Here is a 27,528-nt window from a genome sequence, read left to right as displayed (position 1 = left end):
GGGATTCGGAAGCTGGTGATGGTCCTTGGCATAGGCCGCACTGATAAGAGAGGAAGCCCATTGCTTCTGGAGCCACAGGCCTCACACTCTGTCTTTGCCCCCCGGGTCCCAGGTTCTCATACTTGTTCGTGCCCATCTGACTCAGCATCTGGGCAGTGTTCCACAGGTGTGGCAGCTGGGCAGTGTTCCAACATGTGGGTGGCAGGGAGCAAGGAACCATCATGAGCTCCTGGGGGACTGTGCCAACCTTCCGTTGATTTGAATCTTGGAATATGGAAGGCCTGTAAGGTTACATGCTGAAGTTTGCACTAAGGTGCTTCAGAGAAGCACAACTAATGAATCTCACCTCTCTCCTATTTCTCATTTATCAGCTACTTGCTACTCCCTGCTAGCTTTATTTGCATTTGTAGATAGTATAGAGTTGGTACTTCTTCATATCTCCACAGACGCATTCACTGCACTTTGTGTTTAGCCCCTCTTCCTCCCCACTCCACATCCCCAGCCTGCAGGTTCATGGTCTCTTCTTTGGTATCTTAGCTGCTGCGAACAGTACAGCTACGAACATGGGTGTGTAGGTCTCTCTGTGATAGCTGACTTGGATTCTTTGGGGCACATTCCCGGAAGTGCCGCTGCTGGATATATGGGCATTGTACTGTGGCTTTCCGAGCTTTTACAGTGGCTGCACTCAAATTTCCACCAGCACTCAGTGAGGCTTCCCTTGCTTGCGCTCTTGCCAGCGGAGAGGCTTGTTTTGTAAGACATTGTGACAGGACTCAGACTGGTGGGTGGGTCAGAGGGCTGGGCGATCAGGTGAGAGCTGACACTGGAGAATTGAGTGGAAAGGCGGCAGACCAGGCCAGCTGCTTGTGGCTGCCCGTGGGAATTCCACGTTGCCCCCTTAGTGCAGCAGGCAGTGGTGCGTGCTCTAGTCAGACTGTGTTACCAGCTCTGCAGTAAGAGAAAGAAAGAGGGGACACCTGCCTGTGAGGCAGCTGGAGGGAGGGGACAGGTGCAGGTCACGTTGGTTAGGTTGGGGCCAAGCTCAGTTATCTTACCTGGGAGACTTCAGCGATGCATCCAACTTATCTATAAAATGCACAGTACTAGAAGACAAAACCTGTGTAAAGTACTCAGGGCTTCATTCAGAACATACAGTCTATGTGTCTCACACACATTAAGAACTACTGGGACCTTTTTTGTGTGTGTTTGAAACTTACATTTATCTAGTATGTATGTGTGTGTGTGTGTGTGTGTGTGTGGTGTGTGTACGCATGTACACATGCACATGTCACAATATGGATGTGGAGGTCAAGAACAACTTGTGGTATTTCATTATAGCACGTGGGGTGGATCTGGGTATCAAACTCTGGCCTTCAGACTTGGCGTCAAGTGCCTTTGCTCACTGTACCATCTTGCTGGCCTGTAACTGCTATCTTCTGAACCCAGACTGATACACTACTTATTTCTTGGGGAAAGATACTAGGATTTACTTTCTTCCGAAAGCTGTAGTCGTAAAGTTAAAGAAAAGAAGGTCTGGGTGGATGAATCAGAGTTAAGAGAACTTAATACTTTGACTGAGGACACAGGTTTGGTCCTTAGCACCCCCATGGCAGCTCAAGTCACCTCAACACGCCCTCAACATGCTTCCAGCCTGTGCCTCCCCAACGCACACAGGGCCCGTCATTGTAGGGCCTTGTATACATGGTCAGGTAAAGACCCAGGTGAACACGGAAACAAGCTGCAGGTGATGACATTACCCTTTAAATAGACTTTTGATTCTGAGTACATGAGGGAGATGCATGTATATCTGTTTATTGCTGCATGATTCATAATGAGTAAGAAATGGAGCCAGCCTAGGTGTCTAGCAGTAAAAAGCTAGAGAAAGAAATTCAATTCTTCTGCGAAGAAAAATGACACTATGCCATGCACAGGCGACTGAAGCCACCACATAGCTTCCCAGGACCACGCGGCTGGTTTCCCCCTTTCCTTTCTAATAATAAATTTAAAGCATGCATACCCTTCTATTCTGGGATCAAAAATAAAATATATAATTGATGCAGTCACTACTTAGGCTGTGTGTCTCCATCCCACACAACCCTAAGACTGGGATGCTGAAGGCATGGCTGGATTCTGTTATAGGTGAGGCTCCAAGAGAAGGGATGAGGATGGGAAGAGATTCAGCACAGAAAGACCTGCCATGCTTCCTGTTTCTGGACCGTTTGCTCTCTCAGCTTACTTTCAATGGCAGGCTTCCTAGGGTTCCCTAGTCTCAAGGCCCTTGTTACCTCCATGCAGCCAGGATCGGTGATCTCTCACACTGTACATTTTATGCCAAATCAGTGCTGTTCTATCTCTGCATACAAGGGCCTACCTAGGACAGGCCTGGTAGGAGTGGAGCTGGGGAGGCCCAGGCCATTTCTTCCTCCTAGAGACTAAGGAGAGGAAGATTTGAGATGAAGTAGCAAGTGTGCATGTTGCCAGGGCCAATAATAAGTAGCCTGCAAGTATCTGTGGTGGACTCCATCTTCTTGTAAGAATCCCAGGGAGAAGCCATGACAGCCTTGAATTGACACGCTATTCCAGATGGTAGGATATTTTCCCCTTTCCTATATCTGCAAAACACAAGTTAAAATAGCCATGGTATTGGGTGAGCAGATTGTGTTGTTATATTCCAGGGATTTCAGTTCATATGCTCAGATTTAAAAATCTTCCCAAAATGGTCAAGCAGGCGCCATAGACTCTGGGGAATTGGGCTTGGTGATAAAACACGTATATGAATCTAGAGAAGCCAAAGTTCTCATTTTTTGATGATGTGTTATTTCAGGTCACATTCTGTGTAGAGTAGGTCCCTGCTCACTGGGCATCTGTTTTAGGAGGGTGTGCTGGCACAATGCTCAGTGTTCAGGTTGTTGGGTGCTGCTGCCTCTGCTGACACCTGTGTTTTCTTTCCTGTCTCTCTTAGGCGGGGCAAGAAGAACAGCATTATTCTGAGGACACAGCTATCTGTGAGGGTCCACGCCTGCATTGGTGAGTGGCGCCTGTGGCAGGCATGTATGCTGTCTGCTCTCAATGATCATGTGTGATGGGAAATGACACAGAAACCGTAATTGTCATGTTATCTGCTTGGGCTAGCCCTCATGGGTTTCTGGAATTTTGGGAAAGCTACTTCTAGCATTCAGTTTGCATTTGGGGAAATGGAGCCTGAGACTCCAGGTGTGGTCAGGTGACTGGAAGGAAATCTTGGGTCATTGGAGAGTAGGGGTGCAGAGTGCCATGGTGCACCAGTTACTTCTCATGCTGCTGTAATCAAATACCTGGCAGGAAGCAACTTCCGGGTGCAAAGGCTTTTTTTTTTGTTTTGTTTGTTTTTGGCTTACAGTTTGAGGGACTATAGTTCTTTATGGCAGGGAAAGCATAAGAGTAAGAGTGTGAGGCAGCTGTCACACTGCGCTTGCAGTCAGGATGCAGAGGGATGAGTGCTGGTACCCACTGGCTTTCTCCTTTGTGTTGAGTCCTGGACCCCAGCCTTCAGGATGGTGTCACTCACATGCAGGGTGGTCTTCCCCCTTAAGTCTTTCTGGGAACAGCTTCATGAGCACACATACCCAGATTTACATTTCACTAGTCAACTTGAGAGTGAAGATTAGCTGTCACAGAACTAAGTAAGCAAGGTACTTGTGGTTCCACAGGGCTTTCCTGTGGTCATTGGAGGACCACTGGGTCATTCCTGCACTCACTGGTTTTCCCACTGCAGCCATGGGTTCACTAGGAAGAAATGGATTTTATATGCCAAGAGGATGACCTCACAGGAATGGTAGATTCCTTCTAGTAGTAAACCAGGGGAAGCAAGAATTTAAAATCATAAAAAGAAAGAAAACAAAGTTTACTGTATGCATTAACGATCTCATATGTGCTTAAGTTTGCTTTTATTTGATGTTTGTTGTGGTCTTCAGGCTTCCTTCAATCAGGGGAATGTCAGTTATGCTACTGATGTTGGCCTGTACCGGAAATAAAGGATTCATGGATGGAAAGGAAGGAACACTTTCTGGTCCCTTCTCATCCCTGATGGATGAGAGGGCAGATGGACACTAAGGGGAATTTATGTCATTTTACTTTGCTGTGAAATTCTAGGAGTGGTGGCAAGTGTCAACCTTTGTATTGCTCCAAAGCAGAAATGATGGGCTGAAGGCTATTGTAGAGTGGATTGTAATGTTTCTGGAAACCTGGAAAGGTCTGTGGGATATGCATCACTGACCATCTGCAACTGCTGTAAGAGAGTATGGCATACACATGAATACTAACTCTATTACATCAATCAGTTGTTTTACATGTATGAAGTGTGTCTAAAGAAAAATCCTCTGACCCATCACTTTGTACACATTTCTCCCAGCTTTTACCACAAATCAAGAACAAGCTTAAGCACATTCCAGGTGTGAAATAACACTGAAGCCCAACATGGAAAAGTAGCCGACACCTCCCCCACTCCCAGAGACTTGGGACATAAATGTGGATGGACTTTCCTGGGGACAGGAAGGCAATGGAAAGTTGACTTTTATTGCAGTGGTCTGGCTCCAAATTTGAAGGTGCTAAATCCTTTTTAGAAAATGTGTTTGTGGGCAAGGGATACATCTCAACTGGTCATGTGCCTGTCTAGCACCCAAAGGGCCTTTGGTTTGCTCTCCACCAACATATAAACTAAATAGGGTGATACTCACCTTTATTCCCAGCACTTGGGAGGTGGAGGCAGGGGCATCAGAAGTTCAGTGTTGTTTTTGGAAGCTTAGAAAGTCCAAGGCCAGCATGGGATACACAAGATTTTGCCTATAAACAAACCAATACACCCATCTGCAATATAAATACCATACCAAATGGCATAATATATCATGCAATACAAATTATACCAAATATAAATACAACCAAACCAATATAAATACTGAAATATTTTAACCACAAAACTTTTCTAAACATCTTTTGTGTTGTTGGCTACTTCTTGTTCGGTCTTCTATAATTGATGGAGATCACATGCTTTGCTCCACAGTGTGTTGACCCCCAGTAGCCAGTTCAACTCATGCGGTGTGACTAGGACATCTCCACTATAATGCCTGGAAGGGTTAATCAGTTACTGATGTGTGTGTGTGTGTGTGTGCTCTCAACCTTCCTTATGCCAATTTGCCCTGGTTATTGCAAGCATCTAATTTGATGAAATAGTACCTAAATGTTTGATCAACTGATTGTGGATATAAAAAGTCATGGCTTTAAAAATTCACTGACTGTTTTGGAAAAGAATCAAAATTAGTCATTACAAAAATATTTAAGTCAAGTGTGAGCACGGCTGTCTATGAAAGGTGAAGGACGCTGGAAACATTTAGTTGGATTCCAGTATTCAGAAATGGTTTCAACTCTTACTTCACTAAAGGGAACTGAATTGGGCAGCCATAGACCATGCTGCCAGAATGTTTCATGCCAGGAGACTCATGGGAAATTCTAGTTTGTGGAACACCTATGTCTGTGTCTCTGCAAAGGTAAGAAATGGTACTCAGCCCCTAGAGTGCACACGAAGACAAGGTCTCGAGGTGCACAGGCACAGCTTTGAACGGATTCTCTCTTTTCGTTAGTCTCGGTCATCAGTAGCTACAGGTCCAGAGGGTTTGGATGGATAAACTGATGGCCGAGACAATAGGTTTTCTCTGCCTTGAAAACCGTCCTGTTGGGTCCATTTCTTCCTTCTGTGAGATCTGCAGTAGTTTAATCGAGACACCATTTGAGTGATACTGTTTGGTTTTGTATGGAAAGTGGAATGAACGCATCTCCTCTTGAAGTGTCCTTCCCATTGGGACATAATCTTCCCCTTTCCAAGGGGCTACATTTGATGCCATTTCTTTGTTGTAACAAGACAGCACAACATGAAACAAAGCAAAACAATGAACAAAAGCTGGAGCAGCCTCCAGTTGAAATGACAAAGGAAAACAAGACAAGGGTGCAAACCCTTTCATATCAGTGAAGTCCTGGTTTCTTCTCAAGATCATTTCTACTCATGTTTATGTGAGAAACAGACTCATCTCTGAAGGTGCTGGCTGCAGCTGCCGCCAGAGGCTCAACATGATACGCAGCCCCCTGAAAGCACCCTGAAAACCTTGCTTTGCACCCATGGTCGTACGGAAAGGACCCACGATCAGCTTTTGTCCCGTGGGTCTACAATACCAGCAAGCCAGTGCTTTCCTCACCTCACCCCACTTCCCCTTTACTCCCGCTTGTCTGGAGTGGGGGAACGCCTTCCAGTCCAGGGTGAGCACTGATGAATCAGAGGTGACAAGGGTTTGGAATTGTCCAGCACTAACTTTGGAAGCCTGTACCCACAAGAATAAGTGTGGAGCACAGCCTTTAAGGTTAGAAACTCTGCAACCCTGACAAGAACCAAAGGCCACAGGGACTCTGCTTTGATGGTCCTAGCTAATCTCTGAGACAGGTCTGTGTGATAGCGTAGGAGTTGCGACATGTTTGGCAGGAAGCTGGAATAAGAATTTGGTATAGAGAAGCCCCAGGCTTTTGTACCTTTATGCTCCTCCTTGCTATGACTTTTCTTTTGTATATTTTTAGTATGAATGCCTGATGTAATAATGTATTACAGAAAACAATGCATATATTGCCGTTTTAATTCAGCTTTGGTCCCTAAAGAGATAAAAACATTGTTTCCATCTTAGGCGTGAAACTATAGATCTAAATTCAAAAAAGAAATCTCTGATCAGCAGAAGTCTGCATTTTATGAAGTTAGCAGAAAAAAAAATTGATTCTGCCAAGGATCCTATTTCAAGTCCAGAAAAGTGTTCCAAGGGACTGGCTCTGATGGGAGAGCCACAGGAGGAACAGAAAGAAGCCAAGGAAGTGCAGGGTCAGGATGGAGTCCAGGATGGAAGAGAAAAAAGTGTGGCTGGCCACAATGGTATATGCCTTTAATTCCAGCACTTGGAAGGCAGAGGCAGAGGCTGGTAGATCTCTGTGAGTTCAAGGCCAGCCTGGTCAACATAGTGAATTCCAGGGCATCCATAGCTACATAGTAAGACCATTTCTCAAAAAACCAACAAGAAACCATGTGGAAATTGTGAGATCCTGTGATGGTCGATCTTATTCACCAATGTGGCTGAATTTAGAATCTCCTAGAAGATGTACCCAGCATGTCTGTAAAAATGTTTCCAGAGAACATTAACTAAAGAGGAAAGGCTGCCTTAAACCTGGGTGCTACCATCCCATGGCCCTTTGGAGGGGTGGAATAAAAGCAGAGTGAGAAGTCAGCTGAGTGCCAGGATTCCCCTTCCTGCTCCCTACCCCACTGAGCTGTGAACCAGCAGCTGCTCCATTCGGCATTGGCAGAGCTACCTGTAGCCACGCCATGGTGGACTGGTTTCTGTCAAACCACGAGCTGAGTAAACTTTCCTCTTTTTTTTTTTTGATTTTTTTTCGAGACAGGGTTTCTCCGTAGCTTTTGGTTCCTGTCCTGGAACTAGCTCTTGTAGACCAGGCTGGCCTCGAACTCACAGAGATCCGCCTGCCTCTGCCTCCCGAGTGCTGGGATTAAAGGCGTGCGCCACCACCGCCCGGCTAAACTTTCCTCTTTTAAGTTGCCTCTTATTTGGCCACAGCATTGACAACAACAACTGATACAGACCCTGAAGTTGACGTGGCTGGGTTTTCTAATAGCTGCCATTTTTCGCTTGGCTTTAAGTCTTTTTTTTTTTTTTTCTCTCTCACTCTTCTGAAGCTTGTCTTGTCTTTCCTTTAAGAGAAGTCAGTCCAGTTGATCAGTCCTGGGGTGGCCAGAAGTCCCGTGCTTACAAGTGTCCAGCACTGAATTTAAAGGGTGGCATTAAACTGAAGACGCTAAAGACTGTCGGGGCTGATAGCTGCAGAAGAGCAGCTTGGCACCAGGTCATCAGTGCCGTGTTCCCAGTCTTTGTGACAGTGAGGTGAGGCCGTGGAGATGGAGAGGTGGATAGAAGCTGGCAAGCTGGCTGAAGTAAGCAGTATCTGCATGAGGTTTGTCACACTGCTCAGAAGGTCACGTCAGAGGCATAGGGAAATGTAGGCAGAGACTGCTCATTCGCTTCCCGGACTCCCGGACGTGAATGATCACACAGAAACTGTATTAATTACAATAGTATTTGGCCAATAGCTTATGCATATTACTAACTAGGTAACTCTTACACCTTAAATTAACCCATTTCTATTCATCTGTGAATCACCACGAGGCTGTGGCCTACTGGTAAAGGTTCCATGGCATCTGTCTCCTCTGGCAGCTACATGGCGTCTCTTCGACTCCACCTATTCTCTCTCTACATCTCTGAATTTTCTACCTGGCTTTATTCTGATAAGCCATTGGCCAAAAGCAGCTTCTTTATTAACCAATGGCAATAAAAACATATTCACAGCATACAGAGCATACAGAGGGGAAATCCTACATCAGAGAAAGTGTTTAAAGAAAAGAACTCAGGAGAAGAACGTTCCACCCACGGGTGGAGAGAAGCAGTTGGTGTCCTGCAGTTGAGGCTGTGTATAGAGTGCAAAGAATTTCCTTTTTCAGGCTGAGCCGTGCAGCTGTGTGCAGTAGTGAGCTGAAGGGATGTGTGTATGTGCATGCACGTGTGAATGTGTCTGTGTCTATTTAGGTGTGTGTAGAGATCAGAGAACACTCTTCTGTGTTCCTCAAGTGTCATCTGCTATTCTTTACTTTGGTTTGAGATGGGTGTGTTTCCACTGACCTGGAATTTACCCACTGGATTAGGCTGGCTGGCTGGTGAGCCCCAGGGGCCTGCCTCTCCCAGAGTTAAGATAGTAAGTGTGTGCTACCAGGTCTAGCACTTCTGCAAAATGAGTTTTGGGGGGCTGGAGAGGTGGCCTAGTGGCTAACAGCACTTGTTGCTCTTACAGATGACCAGGGTTTGACTCCCAACATTGACGTGACAATTCACAACCATCTGTAACTCCAGTTCCAGGGGATCTAGCACCCTCTTCTAGTCTCTATGTTATACATGCCTACACCTAGACAAAACGCTCACACACACAAGTAAATATTAACAAAGGGGTTTTGGGCATCTAAGTCATGGTCTCACGTTTACAAGGCAAGCACTTTAGCAGTAGCGCTATCCCGCAGCCCCCAGGCACTCTCAATGCCTAGACCAGCACTAGCGACCATTGCTGAAAGGAGGCCTGAGTGTGCAATGCAGAGTGGCAGCAGGACTCAGGCAAGGCACAGGCTTTGTCCAGTACTGAAACCTCCGGAACAGCTGTGATATACAGGACCTTGGGTTCCTGGACTTAGAGGGTGGGGCAGAGCTGTAAGGCTTGACCACTAGGCCCTCTGTCTGCAGCCTTAGCTCACAATCATGGTCACCTTTCTTTTCTATCTTTTTTTAAAATTTAAATCTTTTTTTTTCTTTTTTCTTTTTCTTTTTTTTTTTTTTTTTTGGTTTTTCGAGACAGGGTTTCTCTGTGGTTTTGGAGCCTGTCCTGGAACTAGCTCTTGTAGATCAGGCTGGTCTCGAACTCACAGAGATCCGCCTGCCTCTGCCTCCCAAGGGCTGGGATTAAAGGCGTGTGCCACCACCGCCTGGCTAAATCCTTTTTTTTTTTTAAATTTATTTATTTATTAAAGATTTCTGTTTCTTCCCCACCACCACCTCCCATTTTCCTCCCCCTCCCCCAATTAAGTCCCCCTCCCTCGTCAGCCCAAAGAGCAATCAGGGTTCCCTGCCCTGTGGGAAGTCCAAGAACCGGATGCTCACCTTAAATCTTTTTTTTTGTTTTGTTTTGAGACAGCATTTCTCTGGATAGCCCCGGCTGTTCACTTTATAGACCAAGCTGGCCTCAAGTTCCGTTTATCTCCGCCTCCCCGCGTGCTGGGAGGAAAGGTGTGACCCCCATAGTGCAGCTCTGTTAGCATTTCTTAAGCCGCTCTGTTTTTCTAAGTAGGCTGGTACAGCTCCCTCACCTCTCCCACCTTTCCCTCTGCACTCCCTGCTGATTGTCAACAGAGCCCCACTAGCCCTGTGGGACAGCTCCCCTCCCAGCTTCCTTTCCCAGTACTGCCTCTGGTGGGTGACAGGGACACTGGGCTTTGGAACGTTAGTTGAAACAGGTGACCTGGACGCCTTGACTCTGTGTGTGGTTTGAAATTCCCTTCAGATTAGGGGTTTTCATTAGGAAACAGAAAAACCAACTCCTTAGTGACATTTCTGTGTTCCTTAAGGAGGATGAGGTACAGCCATGAGCGCCAAGATACCAGGCCTGGGCAAGTTAGCTCGGCCATCTGGCACCTTGGGTACTAGCAAACCCATGCAAGTGCTGCTGGTCCTTGACATGTGACTGAGAAAGGTCAAGCCGGCTGTTCCCAGGCCAGTAGGTCCACCATGCCCTGAGCCATTTGGTCATTTTGACTCTCTGACTGCCATTGGTTTCTCTGTCTGGGCCTTCGACTTGCAGCTAACCATGTTCTGCCTGCACACAGAGGCACTTGTGCACTGAACTCCGGGACTTGGAAGGGCATCTCCTTCTAGCTTCCTTCCTGGATACAACAGTGACCAGCCGTGTGCATCTCTAGGTACACAGGACTACATTCCCTCTTTCTGCTTGGTGCCAGGATTCCAGGCTACCCCGAAAACTCGGATCCTTCAGCCTTTGATTTCCCCATCCGTGTTTATCTGCCTGCTAGTCACAGCTTCAGCACAAAGTGGGGGCCGGGTTTGGAATCCAGAGTCACCACTGCAGTAAGTGACTTGTTTGAAATCTCCTCCCTCTTATTCCCCTTCAAGCCTGTGACCTAGTTTTGCCTGCGGTTCTGCTTTCTATGTTAAAACAAGCTCTCTGTGGGTTAATCAGATAAGTATCTCACACCATCTGTTTTCTGTCAGTCTGTCACGGGTCCTAGGTGGCAGACCCCACAGAATGTCCACGTGGGGGAGGGGTTTCTCAGGGGGCTCACTGTCTCCCCACTCTGCAGTGTCGCCACCTCTCTAAGGTGTCTGAGTCAGGCTGTGATGGCTAGATCTGCCAAGTTACCCATAATTCCAGCTTCTCCCAAAGGGAAGAGTGAAGAGACCCAGGGAGACTGTGATCCACACCTGCCGCCAGGCTCAGACCAGGCTATTGCCCATCTATCCACGGATGACGATGTTGTGTGATGCGTAGATCATGAGTGAGTTCTCAACAAAAATAAAAACAGCAGTTCAGGAATTCACTTGAAGCTTGGCTCTCTCCTCTGCAGAATACAGGGTGCAATTAAGACAAAAGGCACGTGAGGGATGGAGCCAGAGACCCTTCCAGGATAGTTGTGTCAGCTGTGGGGTTAGAGGCCCCAGGGAAGGAAATACAGATGTGAACACACATGAATTAAGGTCTCTTAGGCAGTTTTGTTCCAAGTTGTGCTCAGCTCCTCTATTTACTTAAACTATCTACCACATCCCTAGGACTTAGTTTCATCTTATTACTAAAGATCTTAAGATGATGGATATTGGAGATGGAGCTTCACGTTGGAATCATTACCAGTTTACTTGCTTTGTCCCGGTCGAGAGACTGCGTCTAACTTAGCCACTTAAAAAGGAACATATAATTTGGTAAAAAACAAACAAACAAAAAACAAAACAAAACAAAAAAAAAACAAAACAAAACTGACTTGAGTAATTTGGTAGGGATACCTGTGTCTAGAATTACAAGGGGTTGGCTCATAGTATATATCATGGGCTAGCAGTTAGACTGCAGAACACTGCCAGCCAACAAAACCTTCAGTGATGCCCAGGAAGCAACCCTTGATCAGGTTAGCACTGTGCTCTGGAGTGATTCCTGTTGCCTTAGAACTTTTCCCATCACATGTCTGTCTACTGCGCAGTGCAGGGCAAGCTCTGGGCACCAGCTTTCTGTGCCCATGACTGTTTCCATGAAGGGATGGAGTCATTTCTGTCATGGACAATCAGAGTCGGTGTTGGGAAATAGAGTGCTTTCTCCCTTTCGAGATATTTGATATTCAGAGGATGTGGGAATACAGAAGCGGGAAGGGGTGGGTGGTGTTTCACTGTGCCTTGCTTTTCAAGGTAACCTTCTCAGGATTACTTGTGTATTATTCGTGTCTTGGTCATAGACTCAGGAAAAGGGGTTTTTGCAAGATTGTGGGAGCAGAGTGCCCATTTCCATGGATTGGAAATAGTTAATGGAAAGTAGTTTAACTGCCCCACCAAGGAAAAATCAGATAAAGCTAGGTATAACAGGGAACTGATTCAGGATTTAATGTAAGGGTGGAAAAAGACAATTAACATTGGGACATTTGTTATCCGTCATCTCAAGTTCAAGAACTACAGTCCCAGTGATAGGAGAACCAGGGAGGAAGTGTGAAGTGTTTATCAATTGTCATATTACTGTAATTAGAGAAGGACCTATAAATAAATTATAGTTTGTGCTTATAAATGAAGTGAAAAGGCAGACCCGTGTTCCCTTGAGGCTCGTCTGTGGATTTCTCCATTCTCCCTAGCTGTAGTAGAGAGATTGTGGTAGGAATGCTGACCCAGGGCCTTGTGGACGAGCGCTGCAGGTGACCCATGTGTTCTGGAATGGGTGCCTTTGGAGACTCCTTTCACTCTCTTGTTCCTGTGGGTTCTTTGACAAGCTTCCATCTGCCTCAGTGTGCTGTGTGGCCTGAGATATCACATATGGATGAGTGGGTGAAAGTTCGAACTCGAACTCCCCCCTGAGTGGGCAAGTCTGTCCTGTGATGTCACGTGGGAAGATCAAGTCTATTCTATGATGTCACGTGGGAAAATCAAGTCTGACCTGTGATGTCACGTGGGAAGATCAAGTCTGACCTGTGATGTCACATGCGAAGATCAACTCTGTCCCATGTGTTATGCAGGAAGATCAAGTCTGTCCTGTGATTTCACATGGGAAGATCGGTTATGTACTGTGATGTCACATGGGAAAATGATGTGAATGAATATGGAGACAGGTCTGAGGTTCTTGTATCAAAGTAGAGTTAGCATCTTGGTGAGCCCTGATACCCTACTTTCTGGGGAGGCCAAGACCAGGGCATTTCTCAAGATCAAAATCAATACAGAGCTACTATCATTGGGCAGGGGCTATGTATAGGTTTATTCTATTATTCTAACACATTATCTTCGCCTTGCAGAAGGAGAGGGACTCAAGGAGGTTCGGTTGCACTTAGGGACCCCGAGTGAGACAGAGGATATTTTTTCAAGTCCACATCTGTCTGTCTAGCTGCTGACGGGAAAAGCCTGGTTTTGGTAGAGGCAAACTACTTTTTAACAGGTTGTCTTTTTCTCAGAAGTAGAACGATAAATTTCCACCAAGCACTTAACGCTTCTGCTTCCTGATGGGCACTGAGCAAAACACACCCAGCAAATATCACCTCATGTAATACAGGAATTACAGTTACCACTTAGTGGTTGAGGAAGTTAGGCATTCACTGGTCCTGGTACTCAGCCAAGGCCTCTCAGGCAGAGCTGGGCCCAGGTCTGCTGACTGCATGGTGCTGCTGTATTGGCCTCTGTGCCTTGCTTCCTCACGTCCTTGACCAGAGCTATCCATGCTTCCGGCCTCTGAGCCTTGACTGGCCCAGCTCTGGGAGGATGGGAGAGTACAGCTCTGATATCAGACTTGCCCCTGAGAAACTGCATGACCATGGACAGGTGACCTTGCTTGTCAAAGGGAATGATATTTCGTTTCAGAATTGTGAGGATTCGATAAATATTTAATGGACAACAGAACCATGAAAGTGCTCACCTTGAATACTGATTTGTAGGTTCAGAGAGTGGTCAGAAGAGACAGAGCAGAGTTTAGGTGCCAGGCCTCTGTGTGTTTCTCTCACCCCAGGCAGATCTATCTGCTTATCCTTAGCAGCAAGGACCAAGGGACCTGGCACTTCCTGCTGCAACCATAGAGAGTGTGTATACACTCTAAGCACTGCTTTCTGTCATACACCAAGTGCTGGGCACGTGCGGCAGGTGTCATCAGCCTCACAAAGCAGTCTTGTGGTCTGTGGCTTTACACATTGTTGGAAAAATGTATTGGCCCGTGCCTGTAATGCTAGCACCCGGGAGACAGACGGGAGGATGTGCCATGAGTTCGAGGGCAGTCTGGTCTACATAGCAAGCTAAAGGGCAGCCTGAGCTACACATTCTCAAAACCCACCAACCAATTGCTAGAGCAAGGTCAAATGGCAGTGGTGCAGCTGCTCTCACAGCCTGAGGATCTTGTCTCTTCCCAGAGGCAGAACCAGTGTTCACGAGATGCTTGGCTAGCCTCTAATGCTTGAGGGACCCCATCTCCCTCTTCAGGATGATAGGAAATGGAAAGCTGGGGCATGCCACTGTGTTTCCCATTGCTGTGGTAGAGGTCATCTTCACACTCTCTCTTCTTCATCAACTTCCCTTGACTATGGGTTGATAAAGGCCAATTGAAAACTTACGTTTGCACAAAGTAGAGTAGCCTGGTACCCTAGGTATGGTGTGGGTGCAGGGTTGTGGGGGATGAGCTGGGTGGGCACTTCTCTTGCTGAACCTTGGGCTCAGACGCTGCTCAGAAGCAGCAGAAAGGGCCATGTGGTGCTTTGTACTTCATCAAGAAGCCAGACCATTAGGGACTTGGAAAAGAAGCTCCATGGAGCTTTCCTATTGAGGAATTTCAAGGTTGTTTTTTGTTTGTTTATTTGTTTGTGTGTTTGTGTGTGTGTGTGTGTGTGTGTGTGTGTCCAGCACACGTGTGCTGTGTATATCAGAGGAATTTTGAAGACAGGGAATCATGGCTGGTTTGTCAGATGAGATGGCCTGAGCATGCCCACGGCTGTTCACACCAGGCTTCTGCAGGCCACGCTGCCAGGTACATCAGCCTGGGACTGGTACTGAGTGCAGCCTGAGCTGGGGTGGTAGGTGTGGCTTTTCCTCTCCTTGGCTCAACTCCAAGATTTGGAAGTCAGTCTTTTCAAGGCCTGACTGAGGCCCGGCCCTTGTCAGGACTCGTAGGAGCTTCAGGCTGTGGTGTCTGGCATAGGATGGGTAGGGAACAGAGGGTCTCCAGATCAGCACGTTAGTAAGCCAGGCAAGAGACACTGAGACAGGCCTTGTGGGGAAGTGCTTTTGATGCCACCCCAGGTGAAGTTGTTCCACAATCCAATATTAAATACTTAAAACAGTTTTTGAAGAGGTCTAGAGAGAGAGAGAAGAGGGGGGATACAGAGAGCCACTTGGCGTGGAAGCAGAAGAGGCATCTGTTTTTGGGAGAGGGGATCAGCAGCAAAGGTGGTGAAGGGAGGCAGTGGTGGACAAATGAGCACTTGAGCGCTGAGGTGTTGGCTCAGGGGTAAGATAGGTGCTGCTTTGCAGAGGAACCCAGCATTCACTCCGGGTGGCTCACAGCCACTTGTAACTTCAGATCTGATGCCCCTAGCCTCTGAGGGCACCTCATATGCACATACCCACACACATGTCCATAGTCAAAACCAAAAATAAAAATAAAATTTAAAAATATGCATTAATATGTGTGAAGTGTCACGGTGAAACTCATTATTTAAGTGGTAACTAAAAAATTAATACAATGGACAAAAATAAAACATGCTAGTTTTTTTTTAAAAATCCTCCTTTGGCTTTTTTTCTTCCATCCTTTCTCCTTCCTACTTTTTTATTCTTCCTTTCTTCCCTCCCTTCCTCCCTCCCTCTTATTTTTCTTTCACTTTTATTGGTTGTGCTGAGGACAAAACCAGGGCCTCTCACATGGTAGGCAAGTACTCAATCTTGAACTATAACCTCATTCTTCTTTATACTTTTTTTTTAAAATTTATTTATTTATTATGTGTACAACATTCTGTCTCCATGTATGCCCGCATGCCAGAAGAGGGCATCAGATCTCATTACAGATGGTTGTGAGTTACCATGTAGTTGCTGGGAATTGAACTCAGGACCTCTGGAAGAGCAGTGAGTGCTCTTAACCACTGAGCCATCTCTCCAGCCCCTCTTTATACTTTTTGAGACAGACCCCATTAAGTTGTCCAGGCTGGCCTTGAACTCACTCCATAGTTTAGGCTTAGAATTCTCCTGCTTAGCCTCATGAATAACTGAGATGACAAGCATGTGCAACCACGTATTTTTTCTTCTTTTTAATTTGTATATGTTCATGTGTATGTGTGTGTTTGTGTATGCACATATGTGCACATGTGTATGTGTCTGTGTGCATATGTGTGTGCGTTTGTGCATCTGTGTATATCTGCCTCTCTCTCTCTCTCTCTCTCTCTCTCTCTCTGTCTCTCTCTCTGTCTCTCTCTGTCTCTCTTTCTGTGTGTGGTGGGTGTGCATACAGGCTTGTTATGACTCCTGTTTGGATATTAGAGAACATCTTGGGTATTGGCCCTCACCTTCCCATATGTTTGTAGGGTTGTTTTTTTTTTTTTGTCTTTTTTTTTTTGTTTTGTTTTTTGTTTTTCGAGACAGGGTTTCTCTGTGGCTTTGGAGCCTGTCCTGGAACTAGCTCTGTAGACCAGGCTGGTCTCGAATGGCAAGCCTCTTAAGATTCCTCGTTTCTGCCTCCCCTTTTTCTGTGAGTGTACTAAGATTATAGATGCATGCTACTGTGTCCACATATACACACACATCTGTACACACTTGAAAGTACTGAGATTATAGATGCCTGCTAATGTACCCACATACATACATAAATACACACCCCACACATCTGCACACACTTGACAGCACTGGGATTATAGATGCATGCTATTGTACACACACACACACACATCCACCAAACACACCCATAGATGTACACATATGCATGAACACGCATATATATATATATATATATATATATATATATATATGCAGCAGACACAAACACACATTTGTGAGAGCACTAGAACTACCGCATCTGGCTCTGTATGGGTTCTGGGATTAATTCAGGTTCTCATACCTGAGTGGCAGACACATACTGTGCCATCTTCCCATCCATATTTTTATTTTTTAGGAGAAATGGTGTAGGATCCAGGACTCAGCCAATCATGACAACAAAGGGCTGCTTGTTTCTTGGGGACAGACAGTAGTGGATGGTGTCAGGTGCCCTGGAGGGATGTTGTAGCTAAGGTGAGAGGGTAATTGAGAGAGCAATAGGATCTGATTGTCAAGCCAGCATCATCTTGTGGCTAGATGTGGAGTGTAGCAGTTTCCCCAGAAACTGGGGACTGAGGAGTCAAGAGGGAAGGCTGTGTAAGAACCAGGTGAAGAGCCCTGGCCTCTCTGAGTCCCTAAGGATTTTCATTAACAGAATCTTGAGTTCCATTCCCGTATGGAGCCCAAACCATCATTATCATTTGTGCTACTGTTCCTACATTTCTGACAGGATAATTGCACAGCCATTAAATGCCCAGCGAGTACGACCATGATTGCCGTGCCTTCCCGGAGTTCTGCGTTTTAGACATGCGCTCTCTCCATAGATGATGTGGCATAGGCTTTCATTGTCTTTTGCTGTGGGCTCCTCTCTTTGGAATCATAAGCTCTGTCCTTGTGTGAAGACAAGAGTAGGATCTTCCCCCAGCTTCTCAGGACATTAGGAAGAGCCTCTCTGCACCCTCTCTTTTACTCCTGCCTAATGAAAGACAGTGAACATGCGAGAAGGCAGGGGCACTTCTTTAGTGACTGTCCTACTCCAAGGACGCTCAAAGTCTGCTTTGCCACGGGCTGGTGACCTGCTCCGGTGGGGGGAGCCAGCGATGCTTCTTGCAAGCCCTCTCAGTGAAATTCAAGCAAGACCCCACCTGCCTCTCTGGTTTCCCATGTGGTTCAGACCTCGTGAGGAAGAAGAGCAGTGTTGCCTGTGCTGCCAGGGCTCATGCAGAGCTTCTCTGGCACAGGCAGACTGGTATAGGACTTGGGAATGTGGTATTTTAGTACCAGCTGTGCTCCAGGGGGGCTGAGGCTGCCTGGCCTGTCAGATGGAAGGAAGGATGAGCATTCTCTCTCTCTCTCTCTCTCTCTCTCTCTCTCTCTCTCTCTCTCTTTCTGTGTGTGTGTGTGAACAGGGCAGTCAGCTGTTCCTGGTCCCCTCCCCTCTCAGTGACTCTGATTGAAGAGGTATTGCTTCATCTAGTTGAGCTAAAACTGGAGGTACCCTGAGTTTTGTTCTTTTCAAGGCCAGAATATTCAAGGTCAGAGAGAGGGAGTGAGTTTTAAATAAAATGTGATATCATCCGTGTGCATAGTCCAACACCAGCTTGGCATTTGCTGTTCTGGAGAAGACAGTGTGTGCTTGTGCTAGGTTACCCTTTCTGCTCCCACCTGGAAGCGCAACTTAGTCTTGCAAACCTATTCTTTACCTCGATTTTTTTTTTTTTCCAGCAAATGCTTTTTGAATGATGTAAGGAAAGCTACTGCAGTAACAAGCTATGGGAGAGAGACTGTTGTAGACAAGCCTGTTGCAGCTAGCCTGCTTGAGAAGAGCGTCCTACCTGATCCTGCGGCTGATCTCAGAGGCCAAGCAGACTGCTTCCTGCCTGGACGGCTGGCAGCTGCCTGTGCATATCACACTGTGTTAGCGCTGTCGCTGTGATAAAATTTCTGAAAAGAGTGCATTGAGAGAAGGGTTGTTCTGGCTTGTGACCAGAGAGGGTGGAGTCAGTCAGGGTGGTTCACAGCTGCTGCACCAGGGACATCAAACTGCTAGCCCTTCTTTTCTCCCAGCATTCAGCTTAGTTTTCCCTGCCTACTAGCTCTGTTCTCCTATAGTTTCTTTATTCATTAACCAATAAAAGCAACACACAAACAGAAGGACCTCCCACACCGTGAGGCTTATGCCCTGGTGAATCATTTTTTTCCCCAGACAGACCCAACCTTTTAAAACAGTGCCACCAGCTGGGAACCAAGTGTCCAAACACATGAGCCGACAGAGGGACATTTTACATTGATCGCACACCATGGTGTGCTGCTGGATTGCCCACATCTGGAGAGGGAAGTATGAGTTAGTTTATTGTCCAACTCTGGGACCTGGAGAAACCACAAAGTAAGACAGGCCAAAAAAATGTATGAGAAACTTTGGGGGACAATAATATGTGAATCCGCAATGGGTAACTCACAAATGGAACCATCTTGGGAAGAGGAGTCCATTTGTCTGGTCAGGACACTGCCTTGGCTTCTTTGCCCTTCACCCAGAAATAGACCATGAATACTAACCAGGAGGTATGTGATGGGAAGTTAGGAGCTGAAGGTCAGAGAGTTGGGAACTCACATTGTACTCAACATAGTTCTGTTGTGTGTCCTCCCTTGAGCATAAGAACACGTTTCATAGGATGCTGGTGTCACCTGGAGGGGTGCTTGTGGCCAGCAGGTGCAGACCCACCATATCCTGAGGGTGAGATGCACCATGAGGAAAGACAGCAGGGCTACCCAAGGCTTGAATCCAAAGTGTTCTCACTTTGGGTAACAGTCACGGACTAGGTACAGTTCGCCTATTTATAGACAAATGCCAGGGTTCCTACATCTTTAAGGGTGCCTGTGGGTACCTAAAATCCATGTGTGACCCCTGTCCATATCAGGTCATCCTTGTCCATAGAAACATCTTTCACAGTTTCAGGAGCATCCTATAGGGGATGCTGTGGACAATAGCAGACAGGCTTAGCTCTCAGAGACTAGGCTGGTTGAAAGTCCTCAGCTACAGTGGGTGACATCTCAGAAAAGGTCTTTGGAAGCCAGAGCTTTGCAACCAGACACAACTACATTACGCCCTGGTTTTTACTTTTCAGCAGGTCAATGTAACTCCTCCAGCAGCTCTTTTGCAAAGTGGGTGATGAGTTGTTCCGTGTGCCTTAAAGGATATGTTCTGAAGCTCGAAGGACATGAGGGCGCTTGCTTGTCCCTTCACCCCCTGTTGTGTCTCATAGGCCACATGGATCTGTGGGTTTGTATGTGTGATGTCTGCTTCATTGACTCAGGCTTTTAGGCCTCACTTGTCATCTCTTCCCCGGTGAGATGGCACATGCAATCTTGTCATAGGTCTGTGTGTGTGTGCTGCGTGTATGTGTGTGTGCATACGTGTGTGTGTGTGTGTGTGTGTGTGTGTGTGTGTGTGTGTACTCATTGCATAGGCGTTTTGGCTGTCCTGCCTATGGCACTGGCCCCCTTTACAGAAGGGTGAACTCTGGAGGATTGGAGATGTTCTGTCTGGTTTCTATCTTGGATCTGTTACTCAGGCTATGTGGCCTTGAGCAAGCTACTTCTCTCTGCCTCTGCTTCCTTGCCTATAAAATGATATAATCAGGGTTGTCGGGGGGGGGTGTTTCAGTATTTATTTTTCACTGTTATGACTAAATATCTGATAAAAGCTATGTAAGGATGGACTGACTTATTTGGCATTGCAGTCTGAAGGTAGAGTCCCTTATGGTGGGGAGTGCATGGAGGTAGAAGTGTTCTCATCCAGGAAGCATAAGGGGACGAGTGCTGGTACTCAACTAGCTTTTTCCTCTTTATTTATCTAAGATCCCAACCCATGGAAGGATGCCATTCTGATTTAGGTTGAGTCTTCCCATCTTTTTTTTTTTTTAATTTTTTAATTTTTTTTTTAGTTGTTGAAAAGAAAAAAAAATTTCTGCCTCCTCCCCGTTTTTCATTTCCCTCCCCCTCCTCCCACACATTGCCCCCTCCCCTTATTCCCTTCCCCCTCTCTCCCTCCCCCTCACCCCATTCCCCCTCCCTCTCGAGAATGAAGAGCAGTCCATATTCCCTGCCCTGTGGGAAGTCCAAGGTCCTCCCACTTCTATCCAGGTCCAGGAAGGTGAGAATCCAAACAGGCTAGGCTCCCACAAAGCCAGTTCATGTATTAGGATTGAAACCTAGTGCCATTATCCTTGGCTTCTCATCAGCTTTCATTGTCCGCCATGTTCAGAAAGTCCGGTTTCATCCCAAGGTTATTCAGTCCCAGTCCTGCTGGCCTTGGTGAGCTCCCAATAGATCAGTTCCACTGTCACAGTGAGTGGGTGCACCCCTCGTGGTCCTGACTTCCTTGCTCATGTTTTCCCTCCTTTTGCTCCTCATTTGGATCTTGAGCTCAGTCCAGTGCTCCAATTTGGGTCTCTGTCTCTATCTTGATCCATCGCCAGATGAAGGTTCTAAGGTGATATGCAAGATATTCATGAGTATGGCTATAGGATAGGGTCATTTCAGGTTCCCTCTCCTCATTTGCCCAAGGTGCTAGCTGGGGACATCTCCCTGGACACCTGTGAGCCCCTCTAGGGTCAAGTCTCTTGCCAACCCTAAGATGGCTCCCTTAATTAGCATATATATTTCTCTGCTTCCGTATCCACCCTTCCTTTATCCCAACCATCCCATTTCCCCAAGCTCCCCCCATCCTCCCCTTCTCACGTTTCTCACCCCATTTCCTGTCAGAATGGCTAAAATCAAAAACACCAATGATAGCCTTTGCTGGAGAGGTTGTGGAGTAAGGAGCACGCTCATCCATTGCTGGTGGGAATGCAGACTTGTGCAACCACTTTTGAAATCAGTGTGGCGATTTCTCAGGAAATTCAGGATCAACCTACCCCAAGATCCAGTAATACCACTCTTGGGAATATACCCAAGAGATGCCTTATCATATGACAAAAGCATTTGTTCAACTATGTTCATAACAGCATTATTTGTAATAGCCAGAACCTGGAAACAACCTAGATGCCCTTCAATGGAAGAATGGATGAAGATAGTGTGGAATATATACGTATTAGAGTACTACTCAGCAGTAAAAACAATGACTTCGTGAATTTTGCTTGCAAACGGATGGAAATAGAAAACACTATCCTGAGTGAGGTATCCCAGACCCAAAAAGATGAACATGGGATGTACTCACTCATAATTGGTTTCTAGCCATAAATAAAGGACATTGAGCTTATAATATTTGATCCTAGAGAAGCTAAATAAGAAGGTGAACCCAAAGAAAAGCATATAGTTATCCGCCGGGATATGGGTAGTAGACAAGATTGCCGGGCAAAAACTGGGAACTTGGGGGTGAGGTGGCATGAGTCTTCCCATCTTATTTAACTCAATCAAGGAACTCCTGACTGAAATGCCCAGAGGTTTGTCTTCTCAATGGGTCTAGAACTTGTCAAATTGATACTATCGACCATCACAGGGGTTGAAGGAACGAATCCGTATCAGGTAGTTACAATGGCACCTGATGTTCAATAAACACCGGGTACGCAGCAGTTATTATTGGCTCCTTGGCACAATCTTCAGCACACGACAGCTTTTAATATATCCGCACGAATAATACGGAGCAGCAGAGTTTGCGATTAGAGCGAGAGCCAAGCTGAAACACGAGAACACAGAAGGAGTCATCTTTCTTCCCTTTCTTCCTGAAATCCTCTCAGGTTTCCCCGAAACGCTGATAAGATGTAATGGCCAAAGGTGAACATTGTCTACTCAAACTAGCCTCCACGAGTAGACTCCCCATGTAGAAGGAGGAAAGGCTGGCTCTGACCCTTACGTTGTTGTTTTCTTTACTTATTAGTCCCACAGGGACCCAGCAAGGTGGTGTGAGGGCAGAGCAGGCAGGGCGCCCGTGTCTCCTTTCATGGCACTTTCTGTGCTTGTCTGGGTTTCTGCTCACAGCTGATTCATGCCTCGGCATCCAGCAGATTCTTTTCCTTCTGGCTCCCGCGATGGCAGATGGGAAGGGCGGTTTTAATGAATTACTGTTTTCCTGTGGAGATTAAGCTTTCATTATAAATATAATTGCTGACACACAGCCTTCTGGTGCTTACATATCATTTGCCAATTAGGATAATGGATTCAAAACGTCTCCTGGAAAGTGACATGGACAACATTAAGCCTGTAAGTCGGTGTGGAGCACTGGTGGATGAAGTACTTTGGCCAACTGGAAGCGACATGTCCCAAGTCTGCCCACAATGTGCTTGGGCTAAGAGGTCTGAAAATATTCATGACCTTTGAGGAAGAGATTAAAATTAGTAGGCAGAGATGCTGCAGCCAAGCTTGTGATGTGTCATTCTGCAACGTCTGCCATGCCTGCCACATGCGTCTGGGACGGCTGTGGGGTGGAAGGCTGTGCCTCTTAACTTCAGAGTTAAATAATTGAATGTAGTATTGAAACCATTTGTGATGGGTTTGGAACTGGTGATGGGTGTTGTAATGTTTCCATCACTTTTTTCTCCTCTTCCCCATTGTCTCTCTGTGTGTCACACACACACACACACACACACACACACACACACACACACACACGTGTTCATGTATAAGTGTGGGCACATACATACAGGATGTGAGTGTGGAGGTCAGAGACTCGGTTATCTGTTCCCTTCCAAGGGTTTCTTCCTGTTTACTGCTGCATATGCCAGACTGACTAGCCTGCCCTCCAGGAGCGTTCTCGTGTCCTGCTTCCATCTTGCCACACGAGGACCACTGGGATTGTAGATGCATGCTAGAGTGTCCGGCTTTATATGGGGTCTAGGGACCAAACTCAGATGATCATGTTTGTCTGACATGAGCACCATTGAGCACCTCACAGCCCCTCCATCACAGGCTTAGGGGCCATAGCTTTGGGTACCTCTCTGTTTTTGTTTTTTCACCCCTGGTATTTCAGCGTTTTTCCGTATTGGCACCACAGACCACGTGACAACAGGACCAGGCTTTGTCGTGAAGCCTGGTCTGTGCCTTGCAGGGTGTCTACAGCATCTGCCCCCCACCCACTGGATACCAGGAACAGTGCCCAGTGTGGATGCCTCCAGATGCTACTGAATGTCCTTTGACTCTGTGGTGGAGAATCCCCTCTCCAGCTGTCTGCAGGAGCGCGCAGAGGTGAGCTCAGAAACTGTCATCTTCACAGCAGCACTGAGTGTCATGGCAGACCTTCTCAGCTGAGACACTGCAGGGAGACCTTCAGTCCTGGCACTCCAGCTGGGTGATGAGTACTTTACCTGTCAAAGAATACAGACAGCAAAGAAAGAGACCTGACTCTCAAGTGACTTAAGAAAATGAGCATTTTGACTGGAGCTGGAAGGTTTAACTTTAAATGCCATCAAAGGAGTCTATTCCGGAGTTGATATTAAAGTCCCAAACTTCAGAGAAATCTAGGTTTTGGTCCTCTATATGAGGTCCGGAGTGACTCCATTTGTACCCAAAGCCTGGGAACTAGAAAAACGTGCTGGGAAGGAACTTGGGTGGTAAGCAACTTGAGGAAATTGAATTTATGAACGTAGCACGAAAGGGCTAAGGGAGCACCTGGAGGAAAGAGAAGGTGTGAACACAACCAGATAAACCCGACAAATGAGCAGGACCAAGATGGGAGGGGGTCACTGCGGCGGGGTGGGGTTCATGAGGAAGAAATCCAACAGAATGCAGAAGATTTGGGATTTCCTTGCCGTCGGCTGAGAAGGATACTCTCTGCTTTACAGGCTCTCTGTTAAGTACAAATAAAATATCAGTGTAAGTCACATATAATAGTATGCATTTGTGACCCCAGCATTTTGGACATGAGGCAGGAGGATTGTGGGTTCAAAACTAACCCTACATGATGAGACCCTTTCTCAAAAAAGTGAAACAAATAACCTCCCCCCCCCAAAAAAAACCCCAAAAATACAGAGGTACCTAAATGAAGGCTGCTTATGAAAGTCTTTGTGTGTAGCGGTTATAACCAGACAATGACATTCTCCCAGTGCCAAATGGAGAAGAAGGGGCCGTTGAGTCCGAGGAGGGAAGTGTCTGATAGGAGTATCACTTAAGGAAGAGTATTTTGGGATGAATTGGATGAAAAGGAGCCAAAGAAAGAAGTAGGAGGCCAGGGGTATGGCCTAGCTGCATAGGAGGGTATGTGGTAGGAGGGGCTTTGATGGGAGGAAGCAGGAGTTGTCTTAGTATCCATGATTAGCCATCCACAGCCAGACTCCTTGCTCCTTGATATGCTAGAAAGTGCTCCATGGTGTTAAGACGAACCCAGACAGTGTATTAAATATACGAATATCAATCACAAGACCTTACTAAGAAGAAGGAAGACACTGTGACCAGATGTTTGAGTAAGCCATCAGTCACAGGTCATCGATCATTAGCAACAAGTTTTCTGATAGCTGAGTTGCCCAGGGAAACCACTGACTTTTGTACCAAATATTTCTTGTGTTTGAGAGGGAATCTTCTTAGAATGTATGAGGTAGATTTATTCTTTTTTGGGGGGTGGGGGAGGCAGGCGCTGAATGTTAAATCATTATATAAATGCAGAACATTTCTCGAAGTATAGCTTTTTGAGAGCCCACTCCAATCTTGTTAAAGTTGGTCTGTCTTTCTTCTGAATTTGTGGATTGCCTTTTAAAAGTTTTAGTCTTTCAGGAATGGCCATGCTGTTTGAGTAGGGCATACATTAATGGAATAGGAACAAAGAAAATGCAAAGAATCTATGAGGTAGAGAGTTGTTCCTTTGGAAAGATAAAAGGAGACGACAATCCCTTCGCTAAATTAATCAAAAGGAAGAGAAGGTCCAAACTGATATGATCAGAGCTGAAAAGAAAACATTATAAAGGTCTCAGAACGCCAGGCAAATCATACAGGCATACATTAAAACCTCTGTCTCACTAAATTGGAAAAGTCTAGAAGAAATGGATCAATTTCGAGATGCATATGACGGGCCAAAATTTAACTGAGAGGACACCAATGATCTGAATGCACCTGTGACAAGCAATGAGATTGAAACAGTAAAACAAATTCCCAACAGCAGCCCAGGGCTGGGCGGGCTCAGTGCAGAATTCTCCAAAGAAGAACGGATACTAATACCTTACAAACCGTCCTTAAAACAGAAAAGGGTGCTTCCAAACTCCCTTTACATAGCCAGCATTACCCTCGTGCCCAAGCCAGGTAAAGATACAGCAATAAAAAATTATTATAGACAAATTTCTCATGAACATGGTCACAAAATTTTTCATTAAAACACTTGCAAATCAAGTTCAAGATCACATAAAAATAGGCCTTTCTTATAGTGTACTTCTGAAAGATGGAGGCCTCTTTTAAAGTTTCCATGGTCTCAGTGTACCATCTCTGTGGACGTCAAACTTCCTGAGCCTCATCTGGGCCCACGGAGTGTGTGTGGCAGTCTGAGTCTGGGCTTCTGTGGGGTCTGAGAAGCAGAGTCAGCAATGACAGGATACAGATATGCCTCACAGAAGCACGTGGAGGCTGAATTCTGCAGCCAACCAAGCTCACACTTTAATTTAAAGAGACCTGAACACAGAAGAACAAATACACATATCCAATAGCCCTTCTTTATCTGCCATGGGCTAGGGTAAGTGTTCTTATAGAAACATAACTTAATGGCCTTTCCTAGAGAGTGGTCAGCTGAGACAAGAGGTCAAAGGCTGGAATTATAAAAAATTGGATAGACTCTCCTATGTCCCAGGTTGACCTGTAATTCAGTAGCCATAGATGACCTTGGGCTTCTGCTCTTCCTGCTTCCACATTCCAAGTCCGGAGAGTATAGGCACACCAGACTTAGAAGCCTCTGTGTATCCCACCCAGGACTTGGTTTATGCCAAGCAAACACTCTACTAGCTGATTTATATTACTAACCTCTGCATGGGGTGTTCATAAAAAAGGGATCCACGAGATAATGGAAGCCAGTTCTGTCTTTTAATATTTTTATTTACATAACTTGATGTTTTCCAGAATAACACACTCTGTGTATATATGAGAATTCACATTGAAAAGTGATTTGAATTTGCAATTAAACTAATTTTGTTATTTTGAAACAAATTCTTTTAAGACATTGCTTTGAAGACAAAAAGTCTGAAAGGACCAAGTCACAAGAGTCTGCCACCTGTCTCTGGCCTGGCTGCCTGCTGCCTGCTGTCGCTGGTTTCTGAAGTTGGTCTGTTTAGGAAGGGGCAGCTATACACACACACACACACACACATAATCGCAGGGTGTTCCCAGTGATAACGCAGTGAATTCCTCGAGCCATGTCCTCTCGAATCCATCCAATGGTAGTGGACTGATGATTCAGAGGCTCCACAAACTGAATGGATGCCTGGAGGCAGCTAAGATAGTTTTCTATAGAGTATTTATGCTGGCACAGGAAGAAAGCCAGGCAGAGGAAACCTCAGGGTTTTCAACCAGCATGGTACGGACTAACTATAAATCTTTGAGAAGCTGAGGGTCTGGTCAGGCAGCCAACTTAAGGGAGCTGGCTGAGTTCAGTTTTGGGCGTGTTGAATATGGAAAAGGCATGTCGCTGGGTAAGATGTATAGGAGGCTTTTGGGAGGGGAGAGTTGGGGATGAGTGTGGGGATACTCATGGTACTGCGAACGGTGGTTGTGCATCCAGGCAGATGCTGGCAGGGAGGGAGCAGGAGAGAGCTATGGGGGCAAGTAGGGGAGGATCAGAATGGGAAGGAGAAATGAGTGCAAAGGATGTGCATGATTTCTTAACGAGAAAATCCCCATTTACTTATGTTTTTGTGTGTATGTGTACACAAGTCTCTCTGTCTCTCTCTCTCTCTGCATTCATCACAGAGGACAAATT

General features: G+C 46.2%; 1 protein-coding gene across 5 annotated transcripts in view; it reads left to right on the top strand.

Moving 5' to 3' along the window:
- The window catches only part of Fhod3 (formin homology 2 domain containing 3), a 412,200-nt gene that overhangs the window by 52,083 nt on the left and 332,589 nt on the right, over window positions 1-27,528 (top strand). For all 5 annotated transcript variants that reach the window (XM_041660396.1, XM_041660395.1, XM_041660394.1 and 2 more), the window contains exon 3: window positions 2,963-3,027. In XM_041660396.1, coding sequence (XP_041516330.1) covers window positions 2,963-3,027 — 65 coding nt within the window. The remainder of the gene's footprint in view (window positions 1-2,962; window positions 3,028-27,528) is intronic.

The sequence above is a fragment of the Microtus oregoni genome, unplaced genomic scaffold (assembly GCF_018167655.1).
Source record: "Microtus oregoni isolate MIOR12 unplaced genomic scaffold, Mior012 000011F_ref0000422, whole genome shotgun sequence".
Classification (NCBI taxonomy): Eukaryota; Metazoa; Chordata; class Mammalia; order Rodentia; family Cricetidae; genus Microtus; species Microtus oregoni.
Note: the sequence above shows the minus strand (reverse complement) of the source record. Positions and strands in the feature narration are given on the sequence as shown.